The sequence below is a fragment of the Callorhinus ursinus genome, unplaced genomic scaffold (genome assembly GCF_003265705.2).
Source record: "Callorhinus ursinus isolate GAN/ISIS: 27379988/994484 unplaced genomic scaffold, GSC_fseal_2.0 scaffold48, whole genome shotgun sequence".
Taxonomy (NCBI): Eukaryota; Metazoa; Chordata; class Mammalia; order Carnivora; family Otariidae; genus Callorhinus; species Callorhinus ursinus.
The window spans coordinates 4,173,894-4,194,286 of NW_027397110.1; the positions used below are offsets into that span (position 1 = coordinate 4,173,894).

General features: G+C 46.1%; 1 protein-coding gene across 3 annotated transcripts; it reads right to left on the reverse strand.

The window, feature by feature from the left end:
* Positions 1–923: 923 nt before the first annotated feature.
* Positions 924–20,382, reverse strand: NUP50 (nucleoporin 50). Of its 3 annotated transcripts, XM_025881591.2 has the most exons (8): positions 20,038–20,381; positions 15,970–16,048; positions 14,139–14,222; positions 10,948–11,134; positions 9,302–9,943; positions 7,427–7,508; positions 5,562–5,680; positions 924–4,442 (listed from the first exon to the last, which is right to left on the reverse strand). In XM_025881591.2, exons 2-8 carry the CDS (start codon positions 16,036–16,038, stop codon positions 4,240–4,242), a joined length of 1,386 nt encoding a protein of 461 aa, XP_025737376.1. In that variant the 5' UTR covers positions 16,039–16,048; positions 20,038–20,381; the 3' UTR covers positions 924–4,239. The 3 variants fall into 3 exon arrangements, with proteins under 3 accessions (XP_025737376.1, XP_073738748.1, XP_073738749.1); XM_073882647.1 differs by lacking the exon at positions 14,139–14,222 and having other exon boundaries at positions 20,038–20,382; XM_073882648.1 differs by lacking the exon at positions 5,562–5,680 and having other exon boundaries at positions 4,266–4,442; positions 20,038–20,382.
* Between the last annotated feature and the right edge of the window lie 11 nt (positions 20,383–20,393).

Genomic DNA, 20,393 nt, shown 5'->3' on the forward strand with positions numbered 1-20,393 from the left:
TGGGACTATACTAACAACAACTGAACCCTTCACTTTAAAAGTGTGTGTTTCTCGATAAAAACCAAAACCAAAACCACACTATTCCCACCCCGCCCCCGCCCCGCCTCAGTCTGCATTTCTAACAAGTTCCCAGGTGTGGCCACTGTGGCTGCCAGCTCCGTGCTTGGAGGACCCATTTGCCAGTGGCCCACTGCCAAGTACTTACAACAGGGCTGGTGCGTTTTCGGGACAAACACCTCCTTGTGTCACTTAGTTCCCACTGGGTGTTACTGGTTCGGGAACACTACCTTCGATGAGTAAGTTCGTCTTCACAGCACCTTACCAGGACACACCTCTGAAGTTACTCAGCACTTGACTCCAAAATCGTATCAATAATTCTATTACAGTTTAATCTGTTCATGCCTTAATAAGTGATTTTCTGGATCACTGAAAATTTAAAGCTCTAGAATAACAATGTATTTTTTCTTGATCATCTTGATCTTTATAGTTTTAAAACGTCCTTAGGAGGGTTCAGACTTTTGACTGAGACAGACCTGGACACAGATCCCAAATCCACGTACGTATTTGTAAGAAACACACTAACCTGGCCCAGGGCCGTGCTTTGGAAAACGCACCCCACGGAGCCCCTTTGGGAGGTTTGCCCCGAGGGCCAAATGAGCACCAGATGCAGAGCGCCTGGCGCAGTGCTCCCCACGGTGGCCCGTGACGCATCTACCATTCCAATTCTGATTTGTAAGGACGTCAATCCCACACGACAGACTCTCGAATGGCTCGGAGGGGGCCACACGCACACGCACCGGGGCCAAGAGGAAGCAGACCCTCCCCTGCCTGGGGGTTTCTGCACGGTCCTTCTCCCTCCTGCCCACGTGACTGGTATCGACACCAGGAACGTCACCGAGGAACATAAAAGTGTCAAACACTGATTTTGTTTACTTTCCATTTATTCACATTTCATGGATTACACTTCCTCAAAAACTAATACAAACTGAGATTACATTGTCTGACAATTCAAGTATTTGTTTTAGAAAACAATTTCCTATGCAAAATAGAAAGCAAACAACTTATCTGATTGCTAAGAAGTCTTACAACTGTAATGATCACGTCTGCATCAAGCAGAGTCCGGAGTCCTAACCATGACTGCCTCTGGCCAAGTCCCGGTGCTCAGAGCGGGACTGGACGGCTCCTCGCGGTCCCCTGCCGGCACCGTGGGACACACCAGTTTCAACCGGATTCTCACTTCCAGAATGAGAACCAATACCCAGGGGTTTGGGAGTGAGCCATTGGGTCTGCAAAGCCTTCAAAATGCACCGTGCTTGCATTCTGACTTCAGAAATCAAAGAACTGACAGATGCTCAAAAGACGTGTTTAACTTTAAAATGAAACCAAAAAGGCTTTCTCAGTGATAACTTGTTCTGCACTTAGATAGTAAGATGGTTTTTTTTTTTTTTTTCCTCTCCCCCAGAACAGGTAGATTCTTTTTGGCATGCAGCATATCAAAAATATGATTTAGAACTGAAATTATAAAACTATAATCCTTTTCAAGAAAATCAATTCATAAATGGTCAGACTTGTTCTTCCCTGGAAAACACAATCTAAACTGCTTTAAAAACTGGACACACATTTCTAGCCTGTAATTCTAAAAACAAAGACAGCACAACGCTCATTTTTTTGCTTACTGGGGAACGCTCAAAAGAAGGACACACACCAGTTTAAAAAAGGCCACTGGGACACTCAGTATTTGTCAAGATGCAACACAACTGATTAAAGGTTAAAAACACCTCCCTTCAGGCCACACAGACAATATACGTCATAGATCCTCCAACTAAATACAAAAATTTCAGTCTACGTTAAACATTTAAAAGCCTAATTTCTAATATTTTTGTTAAAAATAAATCTAACTAAACCTATGGGGCGGAATTTAGCTACTAATACAGCAGGGGAGAGAAGGCTGGCCCTCTGGGGGACAAAGGGGCCTCTTCCCCCAAGTAACATACAGATATTCAGGTTTTACAGGAAAATCCACACACACTCAGGCTCTTTTGTATGAATACATAATTAAAGTAGAGACCAGCAAGTTCCTAAAGGGGAAGCGACATGAAGGAAATACCGCGTCGGGAGTTCCGGCACACGCATCACACCTGTCCCTGTAATTGTCACTTGAACAGTGAGTCTTAGCAGCAACAATTTGCTAGGAATGTCAGGAAGAGAGAAAGCCACACACACACACTGATGCAAAAAGATTATGAACTCTTTTCCGGGGGGGGGGGGGGGAGTGAAAGGTGACCCAATCCTGATGCTGTTTGGCCACGTTTGGCAAACGTCCCACTGGCCACGCAGAGGCTGCTGCCAGTGTGGCACCCCCTGAAAGTGCCCGAGTGGCCTCGTGGCTCCTGGGGACCACGGGTGGGCCACCCGGGACAGAAGTCTGTGCCCTGCACTTCCTCGTCCTCCTAGCAGCTGGATAAACCTCACTCAAGGCCGGCTGGGCCACGGTTGCTGTAATAGGATCGACCACCACACACTAGAGATCACTTGTAACAAACACTCCAGAATATTCTTGATTCTAAAAAGAAAATGAAAGTAACTGCCACTCCCTCCCTAGCTTTCCCAACGTGACAGCCTGACCACAGCCCACAAGTGTACGCACACCTCTCTGCATTTACCCAGAGTCACACACTGGGCCAGATTCTCTCACGGAAGTGCAAGAATCTCATGATAAATTGTTGGCCACCTTCCGCATCTCGGGCATTTGAGTTAACCTATTGGATCATAAAATGGTTTCCCTGCCCCCTTTATAAATCTCTAAAAATTATAGCTTCTTTTAAAAAAAGTAACTGTACTATCTACAATTATTTTCTACAATTTTCTAAGTCAGAAGACATTACGTACTGAAGATCAGAACATACAAGCGTGAGCCCTCAGGCACGGACCCTGAGCCTTGAAACAAGATCATATGGTACCAGCACTAAGTGGTTAACGAGGAATGAAAGTGGACATTTAAACATTAAAAGCTGTATCTAATTCACGTGCCCAGAATCTTCCAAGAACACTAGGATCCGTTACCCGACAGCCGTGGAGAAGTGACAGCTCTGCCCGTGCATAACCATGGCTCCCTTCCAAATGGACATACTGAGTATCTTACTTGTAAAAAAGTGGAAACTTCAGGTATCAAATGTAGAATATACTTTTGTCTAAAGTTAAAGGCAACATTTACACACACAATTTCAATTCCATTACCTTATTGCATGTTTCCTGGCTCATCACATGGCTCATGTGTAGTAAAAGCTCCCAGGACTTTAGTAAGTAGCTCTTAGATCTGTAGGGTTCATCACGGTAAAAACAGCTAAGACGTATTTCTTGCTTTTGTACTATATGCTCTAGCTTTTGACTTAACTTTCATTTCTACAAGGGTTTGCTGTCCGTGGCCTATAAACTATAAGCTACCAAATTTGTGCTTTTAAACCTCATTCCAGGCAATCCCCCTCTATTCTCTTTGTCTGCAGGGGAATAGAGAAGTAACAGCACCTCAAGAGTGAAAACTACAAAACCAAAGAACAAGCTACTTGTTTCCTTTCAAAATGAAAAAGCAGTTCCTCAATCAGGTAAAGAAGCCCACAGGGTTAAAAGGCCAATGTCTGCAAATAAAAAGCTAAAGCCTCTAATGCTGGGCGGGAACATCTGGTACTGGAGGTTCAGCTTTAGAATAACAGTATGAGGAAGCAAAGGAAAAATACCTCAGTCACAGCGTGGTAGCATGATTCATTTGGAAAGAGTGCTGTTCTCCCACATCAGTCAAGCCCACCAGAGAATGCTACAGGCAAGCTTCCTCCTGGACATGGGGCGGGGGGCGGGGGGGGGCTGCTGGAAAGCCTCGCCAGCGGCGGCAGCAGACCCCAAAACCCGTGGATCGGAACAGCCTTTGGGAAGTCTAATCGATACCCTGATTTCAGCCTATTAAGAAACCACTTGTGGTCAGTTTAATAAATGAACATTAAAAATCTTCCAAAAAAATTTCATTCAAATGTATTTTACACATTAGACAGTTCTTAAGAAGGGAGAATACAGGTTCTTGACACTTAACATTTAAAGGTTTTATTGGCCATATTAATCTTCCTCACAAAGTTTTAAGTTATCTCTAAGTTCTTAGAATGTCAAAGTAAGAAGAGAAGAAAAGCTGACTAAGTCTAAGGGGCTGTGGGGGAGCAGCAACTTGGCGGCAACCCCTCGGTCCCGGTGTGTTCAGGCGTCCTTCTTCTCCAGTAAAATTCTGTGCAACTCATCTGCGTCCTCGCCCGTTTTTACCCGGATTAACATGGTGACTGGGACGGCAGCATTCCTCTCGTCGACGGGTGGGTTTGGAACACACGCGATCAGGACGTTGTTCTTCCCCGTTCGACTACACGGCATGTTGGGCGGAATCAGGACGTTCAGCAGTATGTTGCCTGTGTTTCAACAAAGGATAAAGGACATCAGAACCACACAGACCACACTACAGGTCCACAAGACTGCAGCTTTCATGTGCTAAATGTGAAATGCGAGCCCTCCTGGAGCGAACGGATCTAAAACTGGGAGCCTCGGGAAGGTCGGGGAAAAGGGCCCGGGTCCCCTGACGCAGATGCCAGCATGGTGTCCCTCAGAGAGGCCTGTGAGGCGCCGTCGCAGCGGCCAGGCCTTCTGAGGGGTGTCCGTGCTCACAACGGATGAAGAATGCGTCATCCCAACAAAGGCAGGGCGGTCGGCAAAGACAGCTCTCTGTGGCTCGCCGGGAAGAGCGCTAGGAGGGGATGGCGTCACCCACGAGTCAAGCCCACAGGGAAGAAAAAGCCACGCAGAAGTTTCTGCAACCCAGCCCGGCAGGGCCTAGTGGTACCCACCGCTTCTTCACAGACCAGCCCTGGCCGCACCCCCCCACCGCCCCCCAGGCTCCTCCAGGCACCGCCACCTCCTTCCAGTGGGTTGTTCTAAGGGTGGGGCTGGGGCAAAGGGGAGCTGGCAAGGTGTTTATGGCTATTTCCTACATAAAGCAGATTCCTTTAAACGGTTAGTCCCCCTTCTGTGTTTATTAAGCCATCCAATTTACCTACAGCTTCTTAGTCACATTTCTTTTTTTTTTTTTTTAAAGATTTTATTGCTTTGACAGAGAGACACAGCAGGGGGAGCGGGAGAGGGAGGAGCAGGCTCCCCGCCGAGCAGGGAGCCCGATGTGGGGCTCGATCCCAGGACCCTGGGACCATGACCTGAGCTGAAGGCAGACGCTAACGACTGAGCCACCCAGGCGCCCCCTTAGTCACATTTCTAACACAAAGTGAAACGAAAACCATCTTGGTTACTTCTTTTAACACATCTGCGGTTTTCTTACACTCTGTTACGCTGGCACTCAACTCAGCCTATAAATCATCCGTAAATACAGGGTGCATTTGATCTGACTGACTGCTACTCTGTCCCCCAAAACACACTGCTCTACTTGAAAAACCTCAGTGACCGGAACCAGCGAGGTGAAGGGCTTTTATACACTACGTGGTTAGCGTGATCTTGTGCCACCTGAAAAACAAGATACCCACCTAAATTGGTGTCTGCCCGCACTAACAGCTGTGTCTTCTGATTGGCTGTAGGTTTTAAATGCAAAGTACCCACACCTTTCTCTTTAAATTCGTTGTCTTTCTTGTAAAACAGTTTACACCTATAGAGAAAAAGAAGCAAGGCCATCAGATACTCAACAGACAAGTTTTCTAACAACCGCGGTTCACACTTGTGTGGAAAGATGAGGAGGAAACTTTGATCCAAACTTGGTCTGGGTACAAACCCAAATAAGAAAATCTGGTTAGATATTCTAGAACCCTTCCCTATTCTTCCCAATTATTAAAATAGTGGGTCATGTGCAACTTGAAAAAAAACACTTTCTGAAGCTACCTATCCTCAGTTCAGTCAAAACCACAGCAAACACTCCACACCTCTGATGTGCTCCTTTGGCCCTGAGTTCAGGAGGCCAATCTGGCCCTTTCGGGACAGGAACAAATACAGGATCCTCTGCCCCTCATCTCTCTTCCCCTTCTTCCTATTTTTCAGTTTTCTTCATGACTCCTTCAATTTTTGATCTACCAAAATGCTGAAATTTTGGAAATCACTTTTTTTTAAAAAAATTCATTTGAGAGCAAGCGAGCACAAGCCGGGTGAGAGTGAGAGAGGAGCAGGAGACTCCCCACCGAGCCGGGAGCCTGCCGCGGGGCTCGATCCCGGGGCCCCGGGAGACCATGACCCGAGCCGAAGGCAGACGCTCAACCGAGCCACCCAGGCGCCCCGGAAAACACTCTGAAGCAAGACCTAACTGACAATAATGTAATCAAGCATCTTCCCAGCCTGCTCTGTCATAATCTCCTTAGGTCATGAAGACACAAATCAAAACCACTTCCTGCTCCTTCAATTTATTCCGATTAGGAAAAAATCCTTTATAGGTCATCTGCGTAATTAAATTTAAAAACAAGCAAAAGGCATTGCTGGATTCTTTTTTTTAATATTTTATTTATTTGACAGAGGGACACAGCGAGAGAGGGAACCCAAGCAGGGGGAGTGGGAGAGGGAGAAGCAGGCTTCCCGCGGAGCAGGGAGCCCGATGCGGGGCTCGACCCCAGGACCCTGGGATCACGACCTGAGCCGAAGGCAGACGCTTAACGACTGAGCCACCCAGGTGCCGGCATTGTTGGGTTCTTAAAAAGTTCTCAGAAATAACAACACTTGGGAATTCCACAGGATATGGTTATTGTTACAAACACTGACGCCGTGTGAAATTTCTGTATTTAAAAAAAACACACCTAGGGAAGGTTCTAAAATGGTACAACTGACTTTTCTGTAAACATGTTTGTTAAAAAGTACTAATTTCATTTCACTGGATGAGGTAATTCAAAATTTCTCCTTGGCTTTCTTCTGAAAGCAACAACTCTCACATAAAAACAAAAGTGAACCAAAAAACAAAACTGTTCTCATCACTGGGGAGGAAATAAAGGGCTGGTCACTATGCAGAACGTTTTGGCTGAGAAAACCCACAAGAGCCAACCAGGTCTCCAGGAGGGGATGACACCTCCTGATGAAGAGCGGAAGTAAAAACAAAGGTGAAGTCATTGAGCAGGGGGGTGGGGGGGGGAGAGGAGGAAGGGGATGGGGGTGGGACGGTCAAAGAAAAGCCTGTCTCTAAAGCACCTCAGAAGAAAATACTAGAAAAGAGTAGGCAATGACCAGCAGGAAATTTCTAGAACCTGTTTTCAAATGAACAGGTCAAGAATTCTCCCTTGTTCCCATTTGAAGAGCAGGCCCAGCCTGACCCCAGGACGGGATGCTCTGCAAATCCTGTGGGGCTGAGGTCGCCCCAGAGGCCGCCTTCCACATCTCTGAAGACATGCTCACCACGTGGGTTCCCGGAACTCTTACTTACTTTTTGGAGTAAAAAGCATCTTCTTCTTTTACTTCAGTAACTACTACTTTGGGCGGCTCGTCATTCTCTTCTTCCTCTCCGCCTTTTACAAAAACAACACTAACTCAGTAAAATTCAAATCAAGAGCTTAAAAATGTCACAAAAGTTACCCATCCCCTAACACCTCAACCTAAATATTCCCCGTAAGCTGATGCAGAAATCGAAAGCACACATCTAACTGGGGGGAGATTCACTGGATTTTAATCATTTTGTGAAAAATTAGGATAATTTTTAATGGGAACATGCTTCTCTCTTCTAAATGTTAATCTGTAGAAAGCCCTAGAATGAGAACTTGTCGATGCTTATGATTCGGTGTGCCAATTTTAACAGAAAAATAAACACCCGCACAGACTCAAGATCTGTGCCACTGGAAAAGGAAAATCTCAGACAGGCTTCTAAACACCTTCTCCCCAGATCTCCTGTGACACTGGGTGTGTCATGCTGAGGTATAATCAGTCTCAGCGATGGCCAAAGAAGAGGACAATAAAGCTGGTTACAGGGCAGGCTGTCAGAGAAACCACCCCAACGCGTGAGCAAGCTGCATCTGTGAGGCCCCATGTCTGGAGGCTCAGGCACCAGGCGCCCTCCCGGGCTGAGCCCCGGCCCCGGCCCCAGCCCCAGGCGCAACCTAGGACACGATGATGCAAACAATGATCCTCCGGAGAAAGACCGTCTCAGGACACACACTAAATTAAACAGCAACTCTCAGAAAAACAATTCTGGTGCCCCAACAAGTCAAAGTGACCAGATTTAAATTCCCAAGAAGGCAGCCGTGAGCGAGGCTCTCCAGGGCGGGCCCAGGCAGCAAGACTCGAACACGCTCACAGTCTCTCTCGCGCAGGGAGAGGTGCAGCGGCCACCAGACAAGCAGGGGGGGCTTTGCCCCTGGGCATCTGGCATCCTGCGGGGACCGAGCCTCACTCACGTCCCTCCCACAGGCAGCCTCGCCGTTCCTGGGACCGCTCTAGCAGCAGGACCACCCTCCATCGGGCGCATTTAGGGCAGAGAAATAAAAAGGGAGACCTTTATCCTGTGCTTTGCTCCGGAGGGCCCTTGCCTGAGGATGGACTCGGAGGAACGGAAGTTACCCTCCCAGGAGAAAATGGCCGGTTTCCTTTGTTCTCAAGTACTGAGAAGTGAACACCTCCTTCGAGACGTACTTTTTAACTGCTCACAAATAAGTGTCTTCACACATGTGTTCACAACCACAATGGGATGAGGAGAGACTAGGCCATTAACCCCTCTTTTCAAAGAGCTAAGAACAGGGAGTGAAGGGCCTGTGACTCAGGCCCGGTTTGGAGCACTGACGCCACCCAAGGTGGACGCTTCTGGAAAGGTGGCTGCAGTCCAGACACATCGAGGGACACCTCCACCAATTTGTTCCTGGGCCTATGCAAAGTCTACCTTTTTTATTCACAGTAGAGTACTATTTTGCCATGAGACTTCACCTATGATTAAATCTCCCAAATACAAGACATGCCACGGACATTGATGAGCAATTCTTTCAGTAAGAAACAATAGCACTGTTAATTCACTGAATTTTTTTATGTGCATTTAATATTTTTCAAAGTCACTGTGCCCGATATGGTTATACTCTTCATTTTTATTTTTATATTCTCAATCCTTACAGTAGCCCTGCAAAATAGGTCTTACTCCACTTTACAAAGAGGGAAACAACAGACTCAAAAGCAGCGGATCAGCTGTGTCCGAGATCACATCCAGGAAACGACGTCACAGCGTGAATCCAGATCCACCTGATTCACAAATCTACGTTCGTGCCGCTAAACCCGAAACTCAGATCCAAGACAGACTTAGGAGGATAAACTTTATTATTACCTTTGTATTCGCTACTGCTGCCTTCAGCCTGTACCTCCAACATTTTCGTGGAAAATGGTGAAGACACCGGTTTATTCTGGGTAAGCTCTTTGCCAAATAAACTGGAGTTTCCAGAAGAAAATGAAAATGCAGTCAGGGGGCCGGAGTTTAAAGAGCCCAAGACAGAACTGTCGATCTTCTTGCCGAAGTTAAACGAGGCCCCTGCAGCTCCTCCAGGTGGGTCCGGTGGCTTCTCAGCGGTGTCCTCCACCTTGGTGCCCGCAAACGCCAATGTCGAGTCTCGCTGCAGTTCTGCTGCCCCGAACGGGGAAGGGGACTGGGTCGCAAGCGGCATTTTCTTGGCTTCGCTTTCAGAGCGTCTGCTGCCGCTGCCCCCGAGCTGCTGTTCGATACCAGTGAGGTATTTCTCGTAGTCCTTAAAGATGGGCGTCAGGTCGCACAGGGGGTTCGTGTTCACGTGCTTCGCGATCCAATCCCGGACGGAACAGTTTAAGGCAGCCAGCTGCTTGTGATAGGCGTCCCGGGGGCAGGCCGCACTAGAGGTAAGGCCGGAGGAGGAGGGCTGCTGACTGTCACCATTAGTTTTGGGAGTTAAGATCTTTTTATCGACCAAGGAGGTAGGACCATTTGCAGCAATAGATCCTATAGGGAATTAAAGTTTGAAGAGTTTACTGAGAAGCTGATTTGATAACATCACCTGGATTTTTATACTGTTCTGTCTTCGTACTTTCTGCTTTTATGGTATCCTGTATTTTTGTGACAGTTCAAGAAGTATGTGCACATCTAATATTTAGGAACCAGTGATCACAAAAATCAAACTTTATACAAGAACACGGTCTATGATGTGCTTGCATTAAAAATAATCTTTTCTTTGAAAAGGAGGCCCGCTTCCCCCAGAACTGTCCCAATAGTTAATATAAAACTTAAGCCCCAAGGCTGTAGGGATGAACATATATTAATGCAGTCAAAATCTTAACAGAAAGTGCTCGCTTAATCACACTACACATTCTGCCTCATTAAAACAAAACAGTATACATTCAGAATAGCTAAGTACAATCCAACCAGCCAGGATCACTTCCCAGAAACCAAAGAATGGAGCCCATGATTCCATTCTCTGCGGCTAATCCCAACAGTTCTTGACCAATTCTCTCAAAACAGGATCAGGGACTCACCACATCCTGGGTGACATAAATCTAGAGTGGAGGACCCGTAAGTTCCTAGTAGGTGTGGGCCACACGGAAAGTCCTTGGTACACAGAGAACGAATGAGCACATGGGAAGGCAGGTCTTTATGGAGGATCCACTAAGAGTTTCCTCTTCTCCTGTGACCCCGGAGGTCAGTTCTCAGGGTCATTCTCATTTCACAGTTGAAGATTTGGAGGCTTAGAGGCTAAGGAACTTTACCAGGGTTGCAGAGCCAGTGACTGGCAGAGCTGAGAACCTGGGTCTATTTTGGCTCAAAAGCCTATGCTCTACTCACTTACTCTGCAAACAGCCAACATCTAACTTCCATCTCTTTCAGTATTACCCTGTTTCTGCTCACGGAGTCCCAGGACCCAGGATCAAGTACAAGGAAAACATCTTTGCAATGTTATTTTTCAGATCATCTGTACACAGATGTGAGCGGGGGGAGGAGAACCTACTCACCAAAGGCTGCCTTGCTCTCTGCTGCTGTCCTGGCGCTGGAGAAGGGAGGGGCGCTGCTTATGCCACTTCCATTAGACAGTCCTTCCAAAGGCTTCCCTCCAGCACCATTACCAAATCCAGAAAACCCTCCTCCTCCAGAAGGTACAACCAAACCTTTAAAACCTTTAAAGGCCCCTCCACTATCCGACTGAAACATAAAGAAAGAGCACACATTAGAGGACTCTGTTTCATAACTAGGTAAGCAAGTGCGTGAGAATACCACATTGGCTGAGTAGCACCAGAACGCTTACGGGACAACCACTGGAGGAAAAGGAGAAGCGGGTGCAGAGACGGGACATGAGACCGACTTTACTCACAGCGACAGCTCTGCAGTCCGAAGCTGCCTTCTTGACACAGCCATGAAGATAGCCATTTACAGTGAAACTTGTTTTTAAAAATATATTTAAGATACAGAAGGCAAAAAAGACTAATGCAATAAATTTGTGTACACAGCCTCACAATTACAACTAAAAACAAACACTCTGAAACGACTAAATCCCAAATAAGGCTTTTTTCTTGTACTACTCAATCAAAGACCATTAGCCTAAGGAAGCTGTGGAAACATCAGGTCAGGCTGACTCATCAAAGTGCCTTACCCATTTTCCTATGACCTCCTAAAGCACTTCTGTAGCTTTTAGCTTCTAGAAACGTGAGCAGCTAGACCTTACCTTGGTTGAGAAATCCAGAGGCAACATTTTTATTCTCGATTTTCTTGCTATTTCCATCAGCAAAGCCTTTCTAGTAGACCCTTCCCACTGTCGCTGGCTTCCTCACATCTCCAACCCACAATGCTCTGGAAACACCTGGCACTCCTTATGAGCTTCTAAACCTGCTCTCTGTTCCTGGAAACTCTTGGAGAAACGTTCCTCAGTTTACATTGCTCTGCTAAAAATACCTTTTTTTTTTTTTTCCATTCAAAACCAGTGGTTACACCACAAGGGGCGTGATCTGCTTCCTGGATCCAAGGGAGGCTCTAGGAAATATTCTCAGAAACACATCATGGAATACATGCTTCCCAACATCTGAGGGAGTGCACAAACCTTACGTTTTCACACAAATGAATTATAATCACGATCTCACAAAAATATTACTTAAACTAGAAACCTCGTTTTCTGAATGGGTTGGTTAGCCTAATATTGCAGTTTTCAAAAAACACAAACATTTCAATCACATCCACAGGAATTTCAGATGGTTACTGACCACTGATACGATTATGGCAACAAAATTAGGCCAAAAAAGGCAAACTCTTAACTTATACGCATTTTAATGCATGTAATAAAAATAGCTTAGGCCCTGACACCCTCATTTGATTTCTGATGATTCAGTATCCCAAATACACCAAACCGGCAGCTACCATCTATGACAATACTCCACGGACACAGTGGAAGGCTCTAAGTGGCTCCTCAGAGCCTGGTATTCTGCATGAGATTTAAAATCCACAGGACATTTATAGTGATTTTAGAAACTGTTAACAGCAAATTGGCTCTAGAATCATCATGAAGAGTCAAGAACCACTGTTTAAAAGAAAAAAAAAGGAATAGGAGTCACTCAGAAAAAGGGCAGAAGTGAATGAGGAGCGGCCTGTTTGGGCCCCACGGAACTGACACGTCCCTGGCCCCGCCAGTCTCCCTCACTCATTTTTCTCCGTGGCACTTAGAGAAAAACAAAAAACGACACACTTGGTGTGTCTCTTCCATCATTAGGACGTATGTTCCACAAGGCATGGATATTTTACTTACTCCTGTTTTTACCCACCAATATATTTCTAGCACTTAGCAGGTCTGTTGAATAAAAGGACAAACCCACGACAGGCGACCCTTGAACAACATGGGGTCAGGAGTGCCGACCTCCCCCCACCCCCGCCCCCCCGGAATATACAAAGGGACGCAGGCAATTCAAACCCATGTGGTTCAACAGTCACCTGCATATGGGAAAAGCCACATTTCAGCATTCAAGCAGGCAACATAACATTTATTATACAAGTTCTAAAAGTTATAGCTGAAATGATATGTGGATTTCAACTATCTATATTCATTTCCTTTAACAGCCAGAGGGCTCCCCCACCCCCCTTCCCTTGGGCCAAGTCTGGATTGTGGTCTACACAGTTTCACGGTTTCATTCATCTGAGGCGGGGCCATCCCTCCTCCAGCTGGTCTTCCTTCCTTCGGCTTCTCAGTCTACATCATGAGCTGCCACTCTCAGTTACACCCCGGTTTCAACCTCCTGCATGCCTCCCAGAGCTGCACCCAGCTGTCACCCCTCCTCCTGTACCAGGTAACCACCCATATATGTAGTGGTCTCCTACAGAACCTCACTTGAATGTACCCCAGGCCCTTAAAATACATTTTCTCAAGTAAACCAATCACTTCCTCCCTAATTAAGTTGTCCTTCCCCCGCTGTTAACTCCTCCATAAGAGAGCCATCAAACTTCGCTAGGCTCAACACCTACATCCAACTCGTCACCAGTCTTTAAGAATGAAATTAGACCAGAGAAGACTTGGAATAACAAAACTGAACAGAGCCACCACAAAAGGTGCAGCTGAGTAGGTTCCTTCCAGCTGCCACCCAGGATGTGCACACCAGCCTCTCCGGACTGACAACAGATGCCCAGGCCACCAAGTCAGCATGCAGGTGTCCGCAATGTATTTGAGGGCTGAGGGTCGTACTGGGGCAACATTATTAAATGTGGAGTGATGGTTGAATGGAACCACATGATTTCAACTCAAGAGTTACAACTCATCTTTTAACCCTTCTAAACACAGGAAGGAAACACTATAACATACTGTATTAGGAAGAAAATCTACACGTGAAATGCTTCTGTTACAGCTAAAGGACCCCCGCCCCCCCACCCCACCCCACACACACACTCCTCAATGCCAGGGAGCATTTCCTTACTCCACCGGCTACCCACTCCTCGTTATTGCCGCTCGGGTGAAATTTGTCCAGATCTACACTTTATTTCTACAACTGGGTAAGGTGCGCATCTCATACTTATTGTTTACTATCTCCCATGGTCCCCCTCAAGGATTTTCACAAGTACAGTAAGCATTTTAAAAAATATTTATCGATCTGACTGCTCCCAGAGGTAGAAATGCTCTGCAATTAGAAATCAAATTAGTGTTTAATACCAAAAGCGGTAAGAAAACACTCACTTCAAATCCAACATTTCTACGCTTTGCTTTCTTTATGGCTCTATTCTTCAAGACTTCCTCACTGGCCACTGAGAATGTTCCCACCTGCAGGTGTACAAATTAAACAGCAGTAAGATGAGGACCAAAAGGAGAAGAAATGCTAAACAAAAAAGCCTGACCAAACTTATCTTAGTATCTGCTGGTTTTAAAGTACTGTTAATACTAGTAACAAATTATGGAGAGGGCACATAACAATAAAGTTTACATCTATTATCTATCTTACAATTCCCAAAGCTACTTAGGTGAATCAGAAATCTTCCAGGTCTACAAAAACGCAGGCTTTGAATCACAATCCAGAGGAGTACACACAGGAAAGTTCTGACAAGACTAAGACCGTCAAAAGTTTGGTAGAGGGGTGCCTGGGTGGCTCAGTCGGTTGAGCCTCCGACTCTTGATTTTGGCTCTGGGCTGTGAGATCAAGCCCTGCGTTGGGCTCCGTGCTCAGCATGGAGTCTGCTTGATATTGTTTCTCTCCCTCTGCACCTCCCCCCAACTCTAAAAGTAAATAAATAAAATGTTAAAAAAAAGTTTTGTAGAAAACTATTCAGGACCAGTTCTTCAAATTTCAAATATATTCAAAGATATGAATAAAACTTAGGATAAAAACCCCAGTTTCAAGAAGTAAAATCTATTCTTCAAAAGCTAAAAGTTACCTTAACGATCATTAACAGTTGGTAACAGAGTCAGTTCTAAAACCCAGATACCCAAATCTAGGATCTTCCTACTACAGTTTTCAAAAACAGAGTTTATTTTTATCACATATGCACATGATTTTTAAGAGAAACCTTGCCCATTTGCCTGTCATCCCAGAGACCACTGGCACACCTGGGACTCTAAGTGACCCTGCTGGAAAGCTACTGCTCCTCCCCGTAGCTAAAAGTACTATGCCCACAATCAGGAATTTGGTGAAGCTCTCTGGCTTTATTTCAACCCTTCTTTTACCCTGTAGGGCTGGCATAAAATACTTTCTGTAAGAAGCTGTCTCTCTGTAGTTATTTCAGATAATGTTAAACTTAAAAGAGATCTCTACACTTAAGAGAAGGGACCATCTGGATACCTGTCTCAAATTCAATGTAAGGTCCTTTCAGACTCATCAAAATTAAATGGAAGTCTTTTCATTCCTGAAATATGTTAATGTCAAAGCAAATCATTATATAGTCATCATAAATCGTATTAGGCACAGAATGTAACACTGTGCATAAGACCAGGAAAAAACTTAGTTATCAAAGAGTTGGTTAAAAAGCACCAAGTCATATAGAAATGTTAAAAACCCTGTCAAAATATTAATATACTTGCGATTTTGATTTCCCTAAACATATTAATACATATGTTTGTAAAGGAAAAAAACATTCATACTACAAGAAATTCAGAAAGAAGGAAGATGGTTTAAGAATAAGCTTGTAAACACACTTTTGCAGATTTCTTCTTCTTCTTTTTTTTTTTAAACTTAGCACCATTCTATTAACTCGGAAGGCTAACTTGGTTACAGATTTCCTTAGTGAACTGGCCAGGGAGCATCAAACTGCTGATGAGGCACTAAAAACGCAGCTGTGTTCTACTCTTTGTAAGAGAAAAATTAAAATATTTCCTCAGGGAAAACCATTTTTATTTTGTTAGGAAAGAAACTAGGCCAATCTAAATTCTAATTCCAATGAACTTACATTTTTAGTTTTAAAAGTTCAGGCTGCTCTTTAAAAGACCTTTTAAATTTACTACAAAATCTTCCTGAGGAACCCCAAAATGAATTTAAATTTAGAAGCAGCAGGAAATCATTCTTGAGGAAAGATCTTACCTCTTCTGCTTCGTCTTCTTGATCCCAATTCCTATCTGTCAATTCCTTCTCAGCAATTCTTTTGGCCATATTTTCAAACCTAAGTTAAAAGTAAAAAGAAGTGAAAATTGCTTTCCTAGACCAAGATATAAGAACTTACAAAGAATTTTTTTCAAGATTATTGACCTGAGAGAGAGAGAGCGTGCACACAAGCAGGAGGGGCAGCGGAGGAGGAAGAGAGAATCACAAGCAGGCATGAAGCCTGAGGAGGGGCCTGAGCCCACAACCCTGAGATCATGACCTGAGAGGAAACCAAGAGTCCGATGGCTTAACTTACCATCCAGGCGCCCCAAGAAATTACAAAGAATTTTTAAATAATTTTTACAAAGAATGCAAAGAGTTTTTACAAAGAATTTTAAAAATTCACCCTAGCATGAAATGAGATAAAAAACACAAACATTCCTGATACCAGTGGGAAGTGCCTTCCTGAGAGCTTCACAGCAGTGTTCTTAGGCTCTCAGTGTTACATATGCAATAAAGGGTTATGGAAGGAGGCAGTGCAGGTCTTCTAAGAACAGAAAGAACACTCTTTCTGAACAACGCTAAACCAGCTCCATTTGAAAAAAATTAAACCACTGACTTTTTAAAATCTGAAATCTTAAGTACTGTGTACGTAATCAACAAGTGCTTATTCCATGCAAATTACAATTAGTCTTGCTACAGGCAAAACATTTTAAATACTTAAAATTCTCTTAAAGATGATCCAGTAAAGAAGTTCATCTTTAGATAAGAACATTAATAAGGCCCTGGAAATACTTTCCCAGCACGAGTACTCTTCTTTAGGCTACAGCTGATAGAAATAAATTTCCCAAGACTGAACATTTAATTACCCCAAGTTGTATACTGCTAAGCTAGAGTATCATTTAAAAGTTCAAAATGTAATTGATATAGATGTGTTAACACTCAAAATTTATACAGGACCTTCAAGAATAAGCCATCACTCAAGTCCTCGAAAGCCACCACGTCAGAGGGAGGAGGAGACGGGGACTGACTGTGGACGCAAGCACCCAGCCAGAGAAGGTGCTGGTGCCCATCCCTTACAATTCGCAATGTTTTCTGATCCCGATGTATATTCTATAAACAACGAGACTGCACAACAACCAACAGAGACTCCACGGTAAGTGCTGTGCTCGTTCTCCTCTAACTCACCAGTTAAATGGACCAAAAACCCTCCATCTCCTCCGCTGCCCATCTCGCCCTGGGCGAGCGCCCCATCCCTTCAGGGCTCCTGAAACCTGATGAGAGCCTGACGGCCTCTGCCCACTTTCACTTGTCTCAACACCACAAACCACTATGGTTGGTCCCTTGAATTTCGTGGTCATTAAGATAGGCATTCACACGCCACCCATTTCCCTTTAGTATCTATAAAATAAAATTCCAAATGTTGACATTCCAAAGCCCTTCAAAATCTGACCCCTGTAGAGTAACTACACAGGGGATTTTCAGCTTGTAATAATATCCTAATAACACCTGAACTTTTACTTTACAAGTATGTACGGGCTTTTTTCCTGAGTGTAAAATAAATGGTTTTAAAGTCCAAACTGCTAAATACATAAAATAGGACACTCAGCCATTACCTGCAAATCCCCCTTTTTAAGGTCTCCACCCCAAATACCTGGTCAAGTGCTCCCATTAATCTTGGTCATTCAAACAAAAGCAAACAAGGTACTTGCTGACATTATTTCCTTAGTACTACCTTAAACTGTTCTGAGGGCCAACGGGGAAATCTTTCCCTGGTCAGTAACTAACACCTACACCAGGGGGCAGAAGAGCCGAGAAGCTGAAAGAGTCATTTTGGCTATGGACTATTAGTAAGTTATTAAGGCAAAAAAGGGTGGAGCTGAAATGCAAACAGTGTAGTGAAAATATAACATCTAACTCAGGCCCACAAGTAAAGAGATAACCAGCAGAGTAAAGCAACCAAAACTAATGGAGCTGCTTCCCCAGTCTACTGTATTTATCCAACTGGTGACCTAACCACAGGGCATAGATCTCCCTTTTGTTTACTGCCCCCTCCAAGTGCCCCAAACCTGCCCTGTCACAGCAGGTAGTCCAGCAGTCGCTGAGCGGTGATCCGGGGCGCTACTTGTTTTAGAAAATACTACAAAACTCTCAGTTTTGCCATTTTCTTGCTAGACCTCTGGCAAGTTATTTAATTGCTGTGACTCACTTTCTTCATCTGTAGAAGAGGAAGGTGGTGTGAAAATTAAGGAAGATAAAGAAAAAACTTAGTTCAGGGCCCCTGAGTGGCTCAGTCGTTAAGCGTCTGCCTCTGGCTCAGGTCATGATCCCAGGGTCCTGGGATAGAGCCCCGCATCCGGCTCCCTGCTCAACGGGAAGCCTGCTTCTCCCTCTCCCTCTCCCCCTGCTTGTGTTCCCTCTCTCACTGTGTCTCTCTCTGTCAAATAAATTAAAAAAAAAAAAAAAAGAAAAGAAAAGAAAAAACTTAGTTCAGAACAGTGCCTGGAACATAAGAAGGGCTTAATAAATATTATTAAAGAAACAAGTTTTGCTAGAAGCAAAGACTATAAAATAATATTTTTCCTCAATATTGTAAGAAGTATAGAGTGGGAGATGAGAATTCAATTATGAGCCAGGCTTTAAAATATATTTTAGCAAATCCATATTTTATTTCAAAGCATGATGCTCCAATTTTCTCTTTTTTTTTTTTTTTTGTGCAAGAAGAGGAGGAAAAAAAATCTCGGTAAAGTACTCGGAGCAAGGCCCAGCACCTAAAGAGTCTTAAGTCCTGGCTATTATTAAGAATTTAGGGGTGCCTGGCTAGCTGAGTGGGTGGAGCATGCGACTCTCCGTCTCGCGCTTGTGAGTTCGAGCCCCTACGGTGGGTGTCCAGACTACTTAAAAATAAAATCTTAAAAAAAAAAATTTTAAAAATGTGGGGCTTGTGGTCAAAAGGGCACCCGATTTTAAAATGATTCCTAGGTATGAAACACTGGTAGGAAACTGAGAGTTTTCATAATTGAAGAAATTGTGTCTGCTAAGAGTTATGTGATCTCTGCCACCAGGTGCTGCCTCATCCTCGGGGTTGAACCTCAGTCAACATCAGTTTACCCTAAGATGAAAATAGATGTGACCATACTTGACAGAAAAAAAGAAAAGAACAAGGGGCGGACCCCGGAGACTGGAACGCCAGGGGAAAACGAAGTCTCAAAATTTCTTCTCCGCGGAACAGAGGAAAGGGGCGATCAACAGCCCCGGGTTGCAATACGAAAGTGAAGCCACGCCGAAGGGGTAGTATAGGGAGCGAGTGGAGACGGCCAAGGAGAAAGGAGCACCGAGAGGAAGCGCTAGGAAGTAAACCGAGACCGCCAAGCTGGAATGGCCCCTGCCCAATCCGGCCTCTGCCTCCGCGGGGGCCGCGGGGGGCCCGCACCCGGGCGAGCCTTACCCAAATTGGGCGCCGCAGCCACGACAGGTCGGCCCAGCGCCCAGCTTCACAAACAGCACCCGACTACGCGCCGCTGCAGCCATCCCGCCCCACCCTCCCCACTGACCCCCAGCAGCCCGCGCGGCCCGGATTCCTCACCTCTCTCCTCCAGCTCAGGGTCCCCCCGCTTCCAAGTTCGAGTCCCGCACCCTGACCCCAGCTCCTCCAGCCCAGGGTCCCCCCTCCAGGCCCGAGGCCCGCAACCGGACTCCGGCTTCCTCCTCCCCAGGCCCGGGCCGCTCACCCCGGCTCCTCCAGCCCAGGGTCCCCCCTCCAGGCCCGAGTCCCGCACCCTGACCCCGGCTTCCTCCTCCCCAGGCCCGGGCCGCTCACTCCAGCTTCTCCAGCCCAGGGTACCCCCCCTTCCAGGTTCGAGTCCCGCACCCTGACCCCGGCTCCTCCAGCCCAGGATCCCCCTTTCAGGCCCAGGTACCGTACCCTGCCTGACCCCGGGTTCCTCCTCCCCAAGCCCGGGCCCCGCAGCCCGGCTCCCCCTTCCAGGCCCAACCCGGTGCCGGGACCCCGGCGCCCCTCCCCGGGATCGGCCCCTTCGCCTGCCACGCTGCCCGCCCGCCTCTCACCTCCCGGGCGGCCGCCGCGGCACTCGCTGGGCTGTGGGTGCGGCGAAAGCCGGGTGAGCGACCGCGAGCAGGTGCGATGTTGCAGCCGCGGGCCTCGGGTGTGAAGCGGCCGCTGCTCGCTGGGCTGAGCGCGCCTGGTCGCTTCCGGTGCGCCGAGATTCTTGAAGAACTTGGTGGTCAGCAAGCCTTGGGTCTCAAACACCATGTCCTCCAGGGGCCTCGCCTCTCTGTGTTCGGCAGTGAGGGAGAACAGGGAGCTCAACCAGAGACCGCCGGAGGAACAGCGCCGAAAGCGCTCCAGGCCGCCATTTTATAACTCCAATCTAACCCTCCCCCCCCCCCCCCCAAACCGACTC

Bases quoted from the DNA above. Each gene is read 5' to 3' on its own strand.
- NUP50 (XM_025881591.2), bottom strand. From the start codon at position 16,038: ATGGCCAAAAGAATTGCTGAGAAGGAATTGACAGATAGGAATTGGGAT. The intron at 14,223-15,969 runs GTAAGATCTTTC...GTACACCTGCAG, and splicing joins AAGAAGACGAAGCAGAAGAG to GTGGGAACATTCTCAGTGGC. The intron at 4,443-5,561 runs GTGGGTATCTTG...GTTGAAACACAG, and splicing joins GCGGGCAGACACCAATTTAG to GCAACATACTGCTGAACGTC.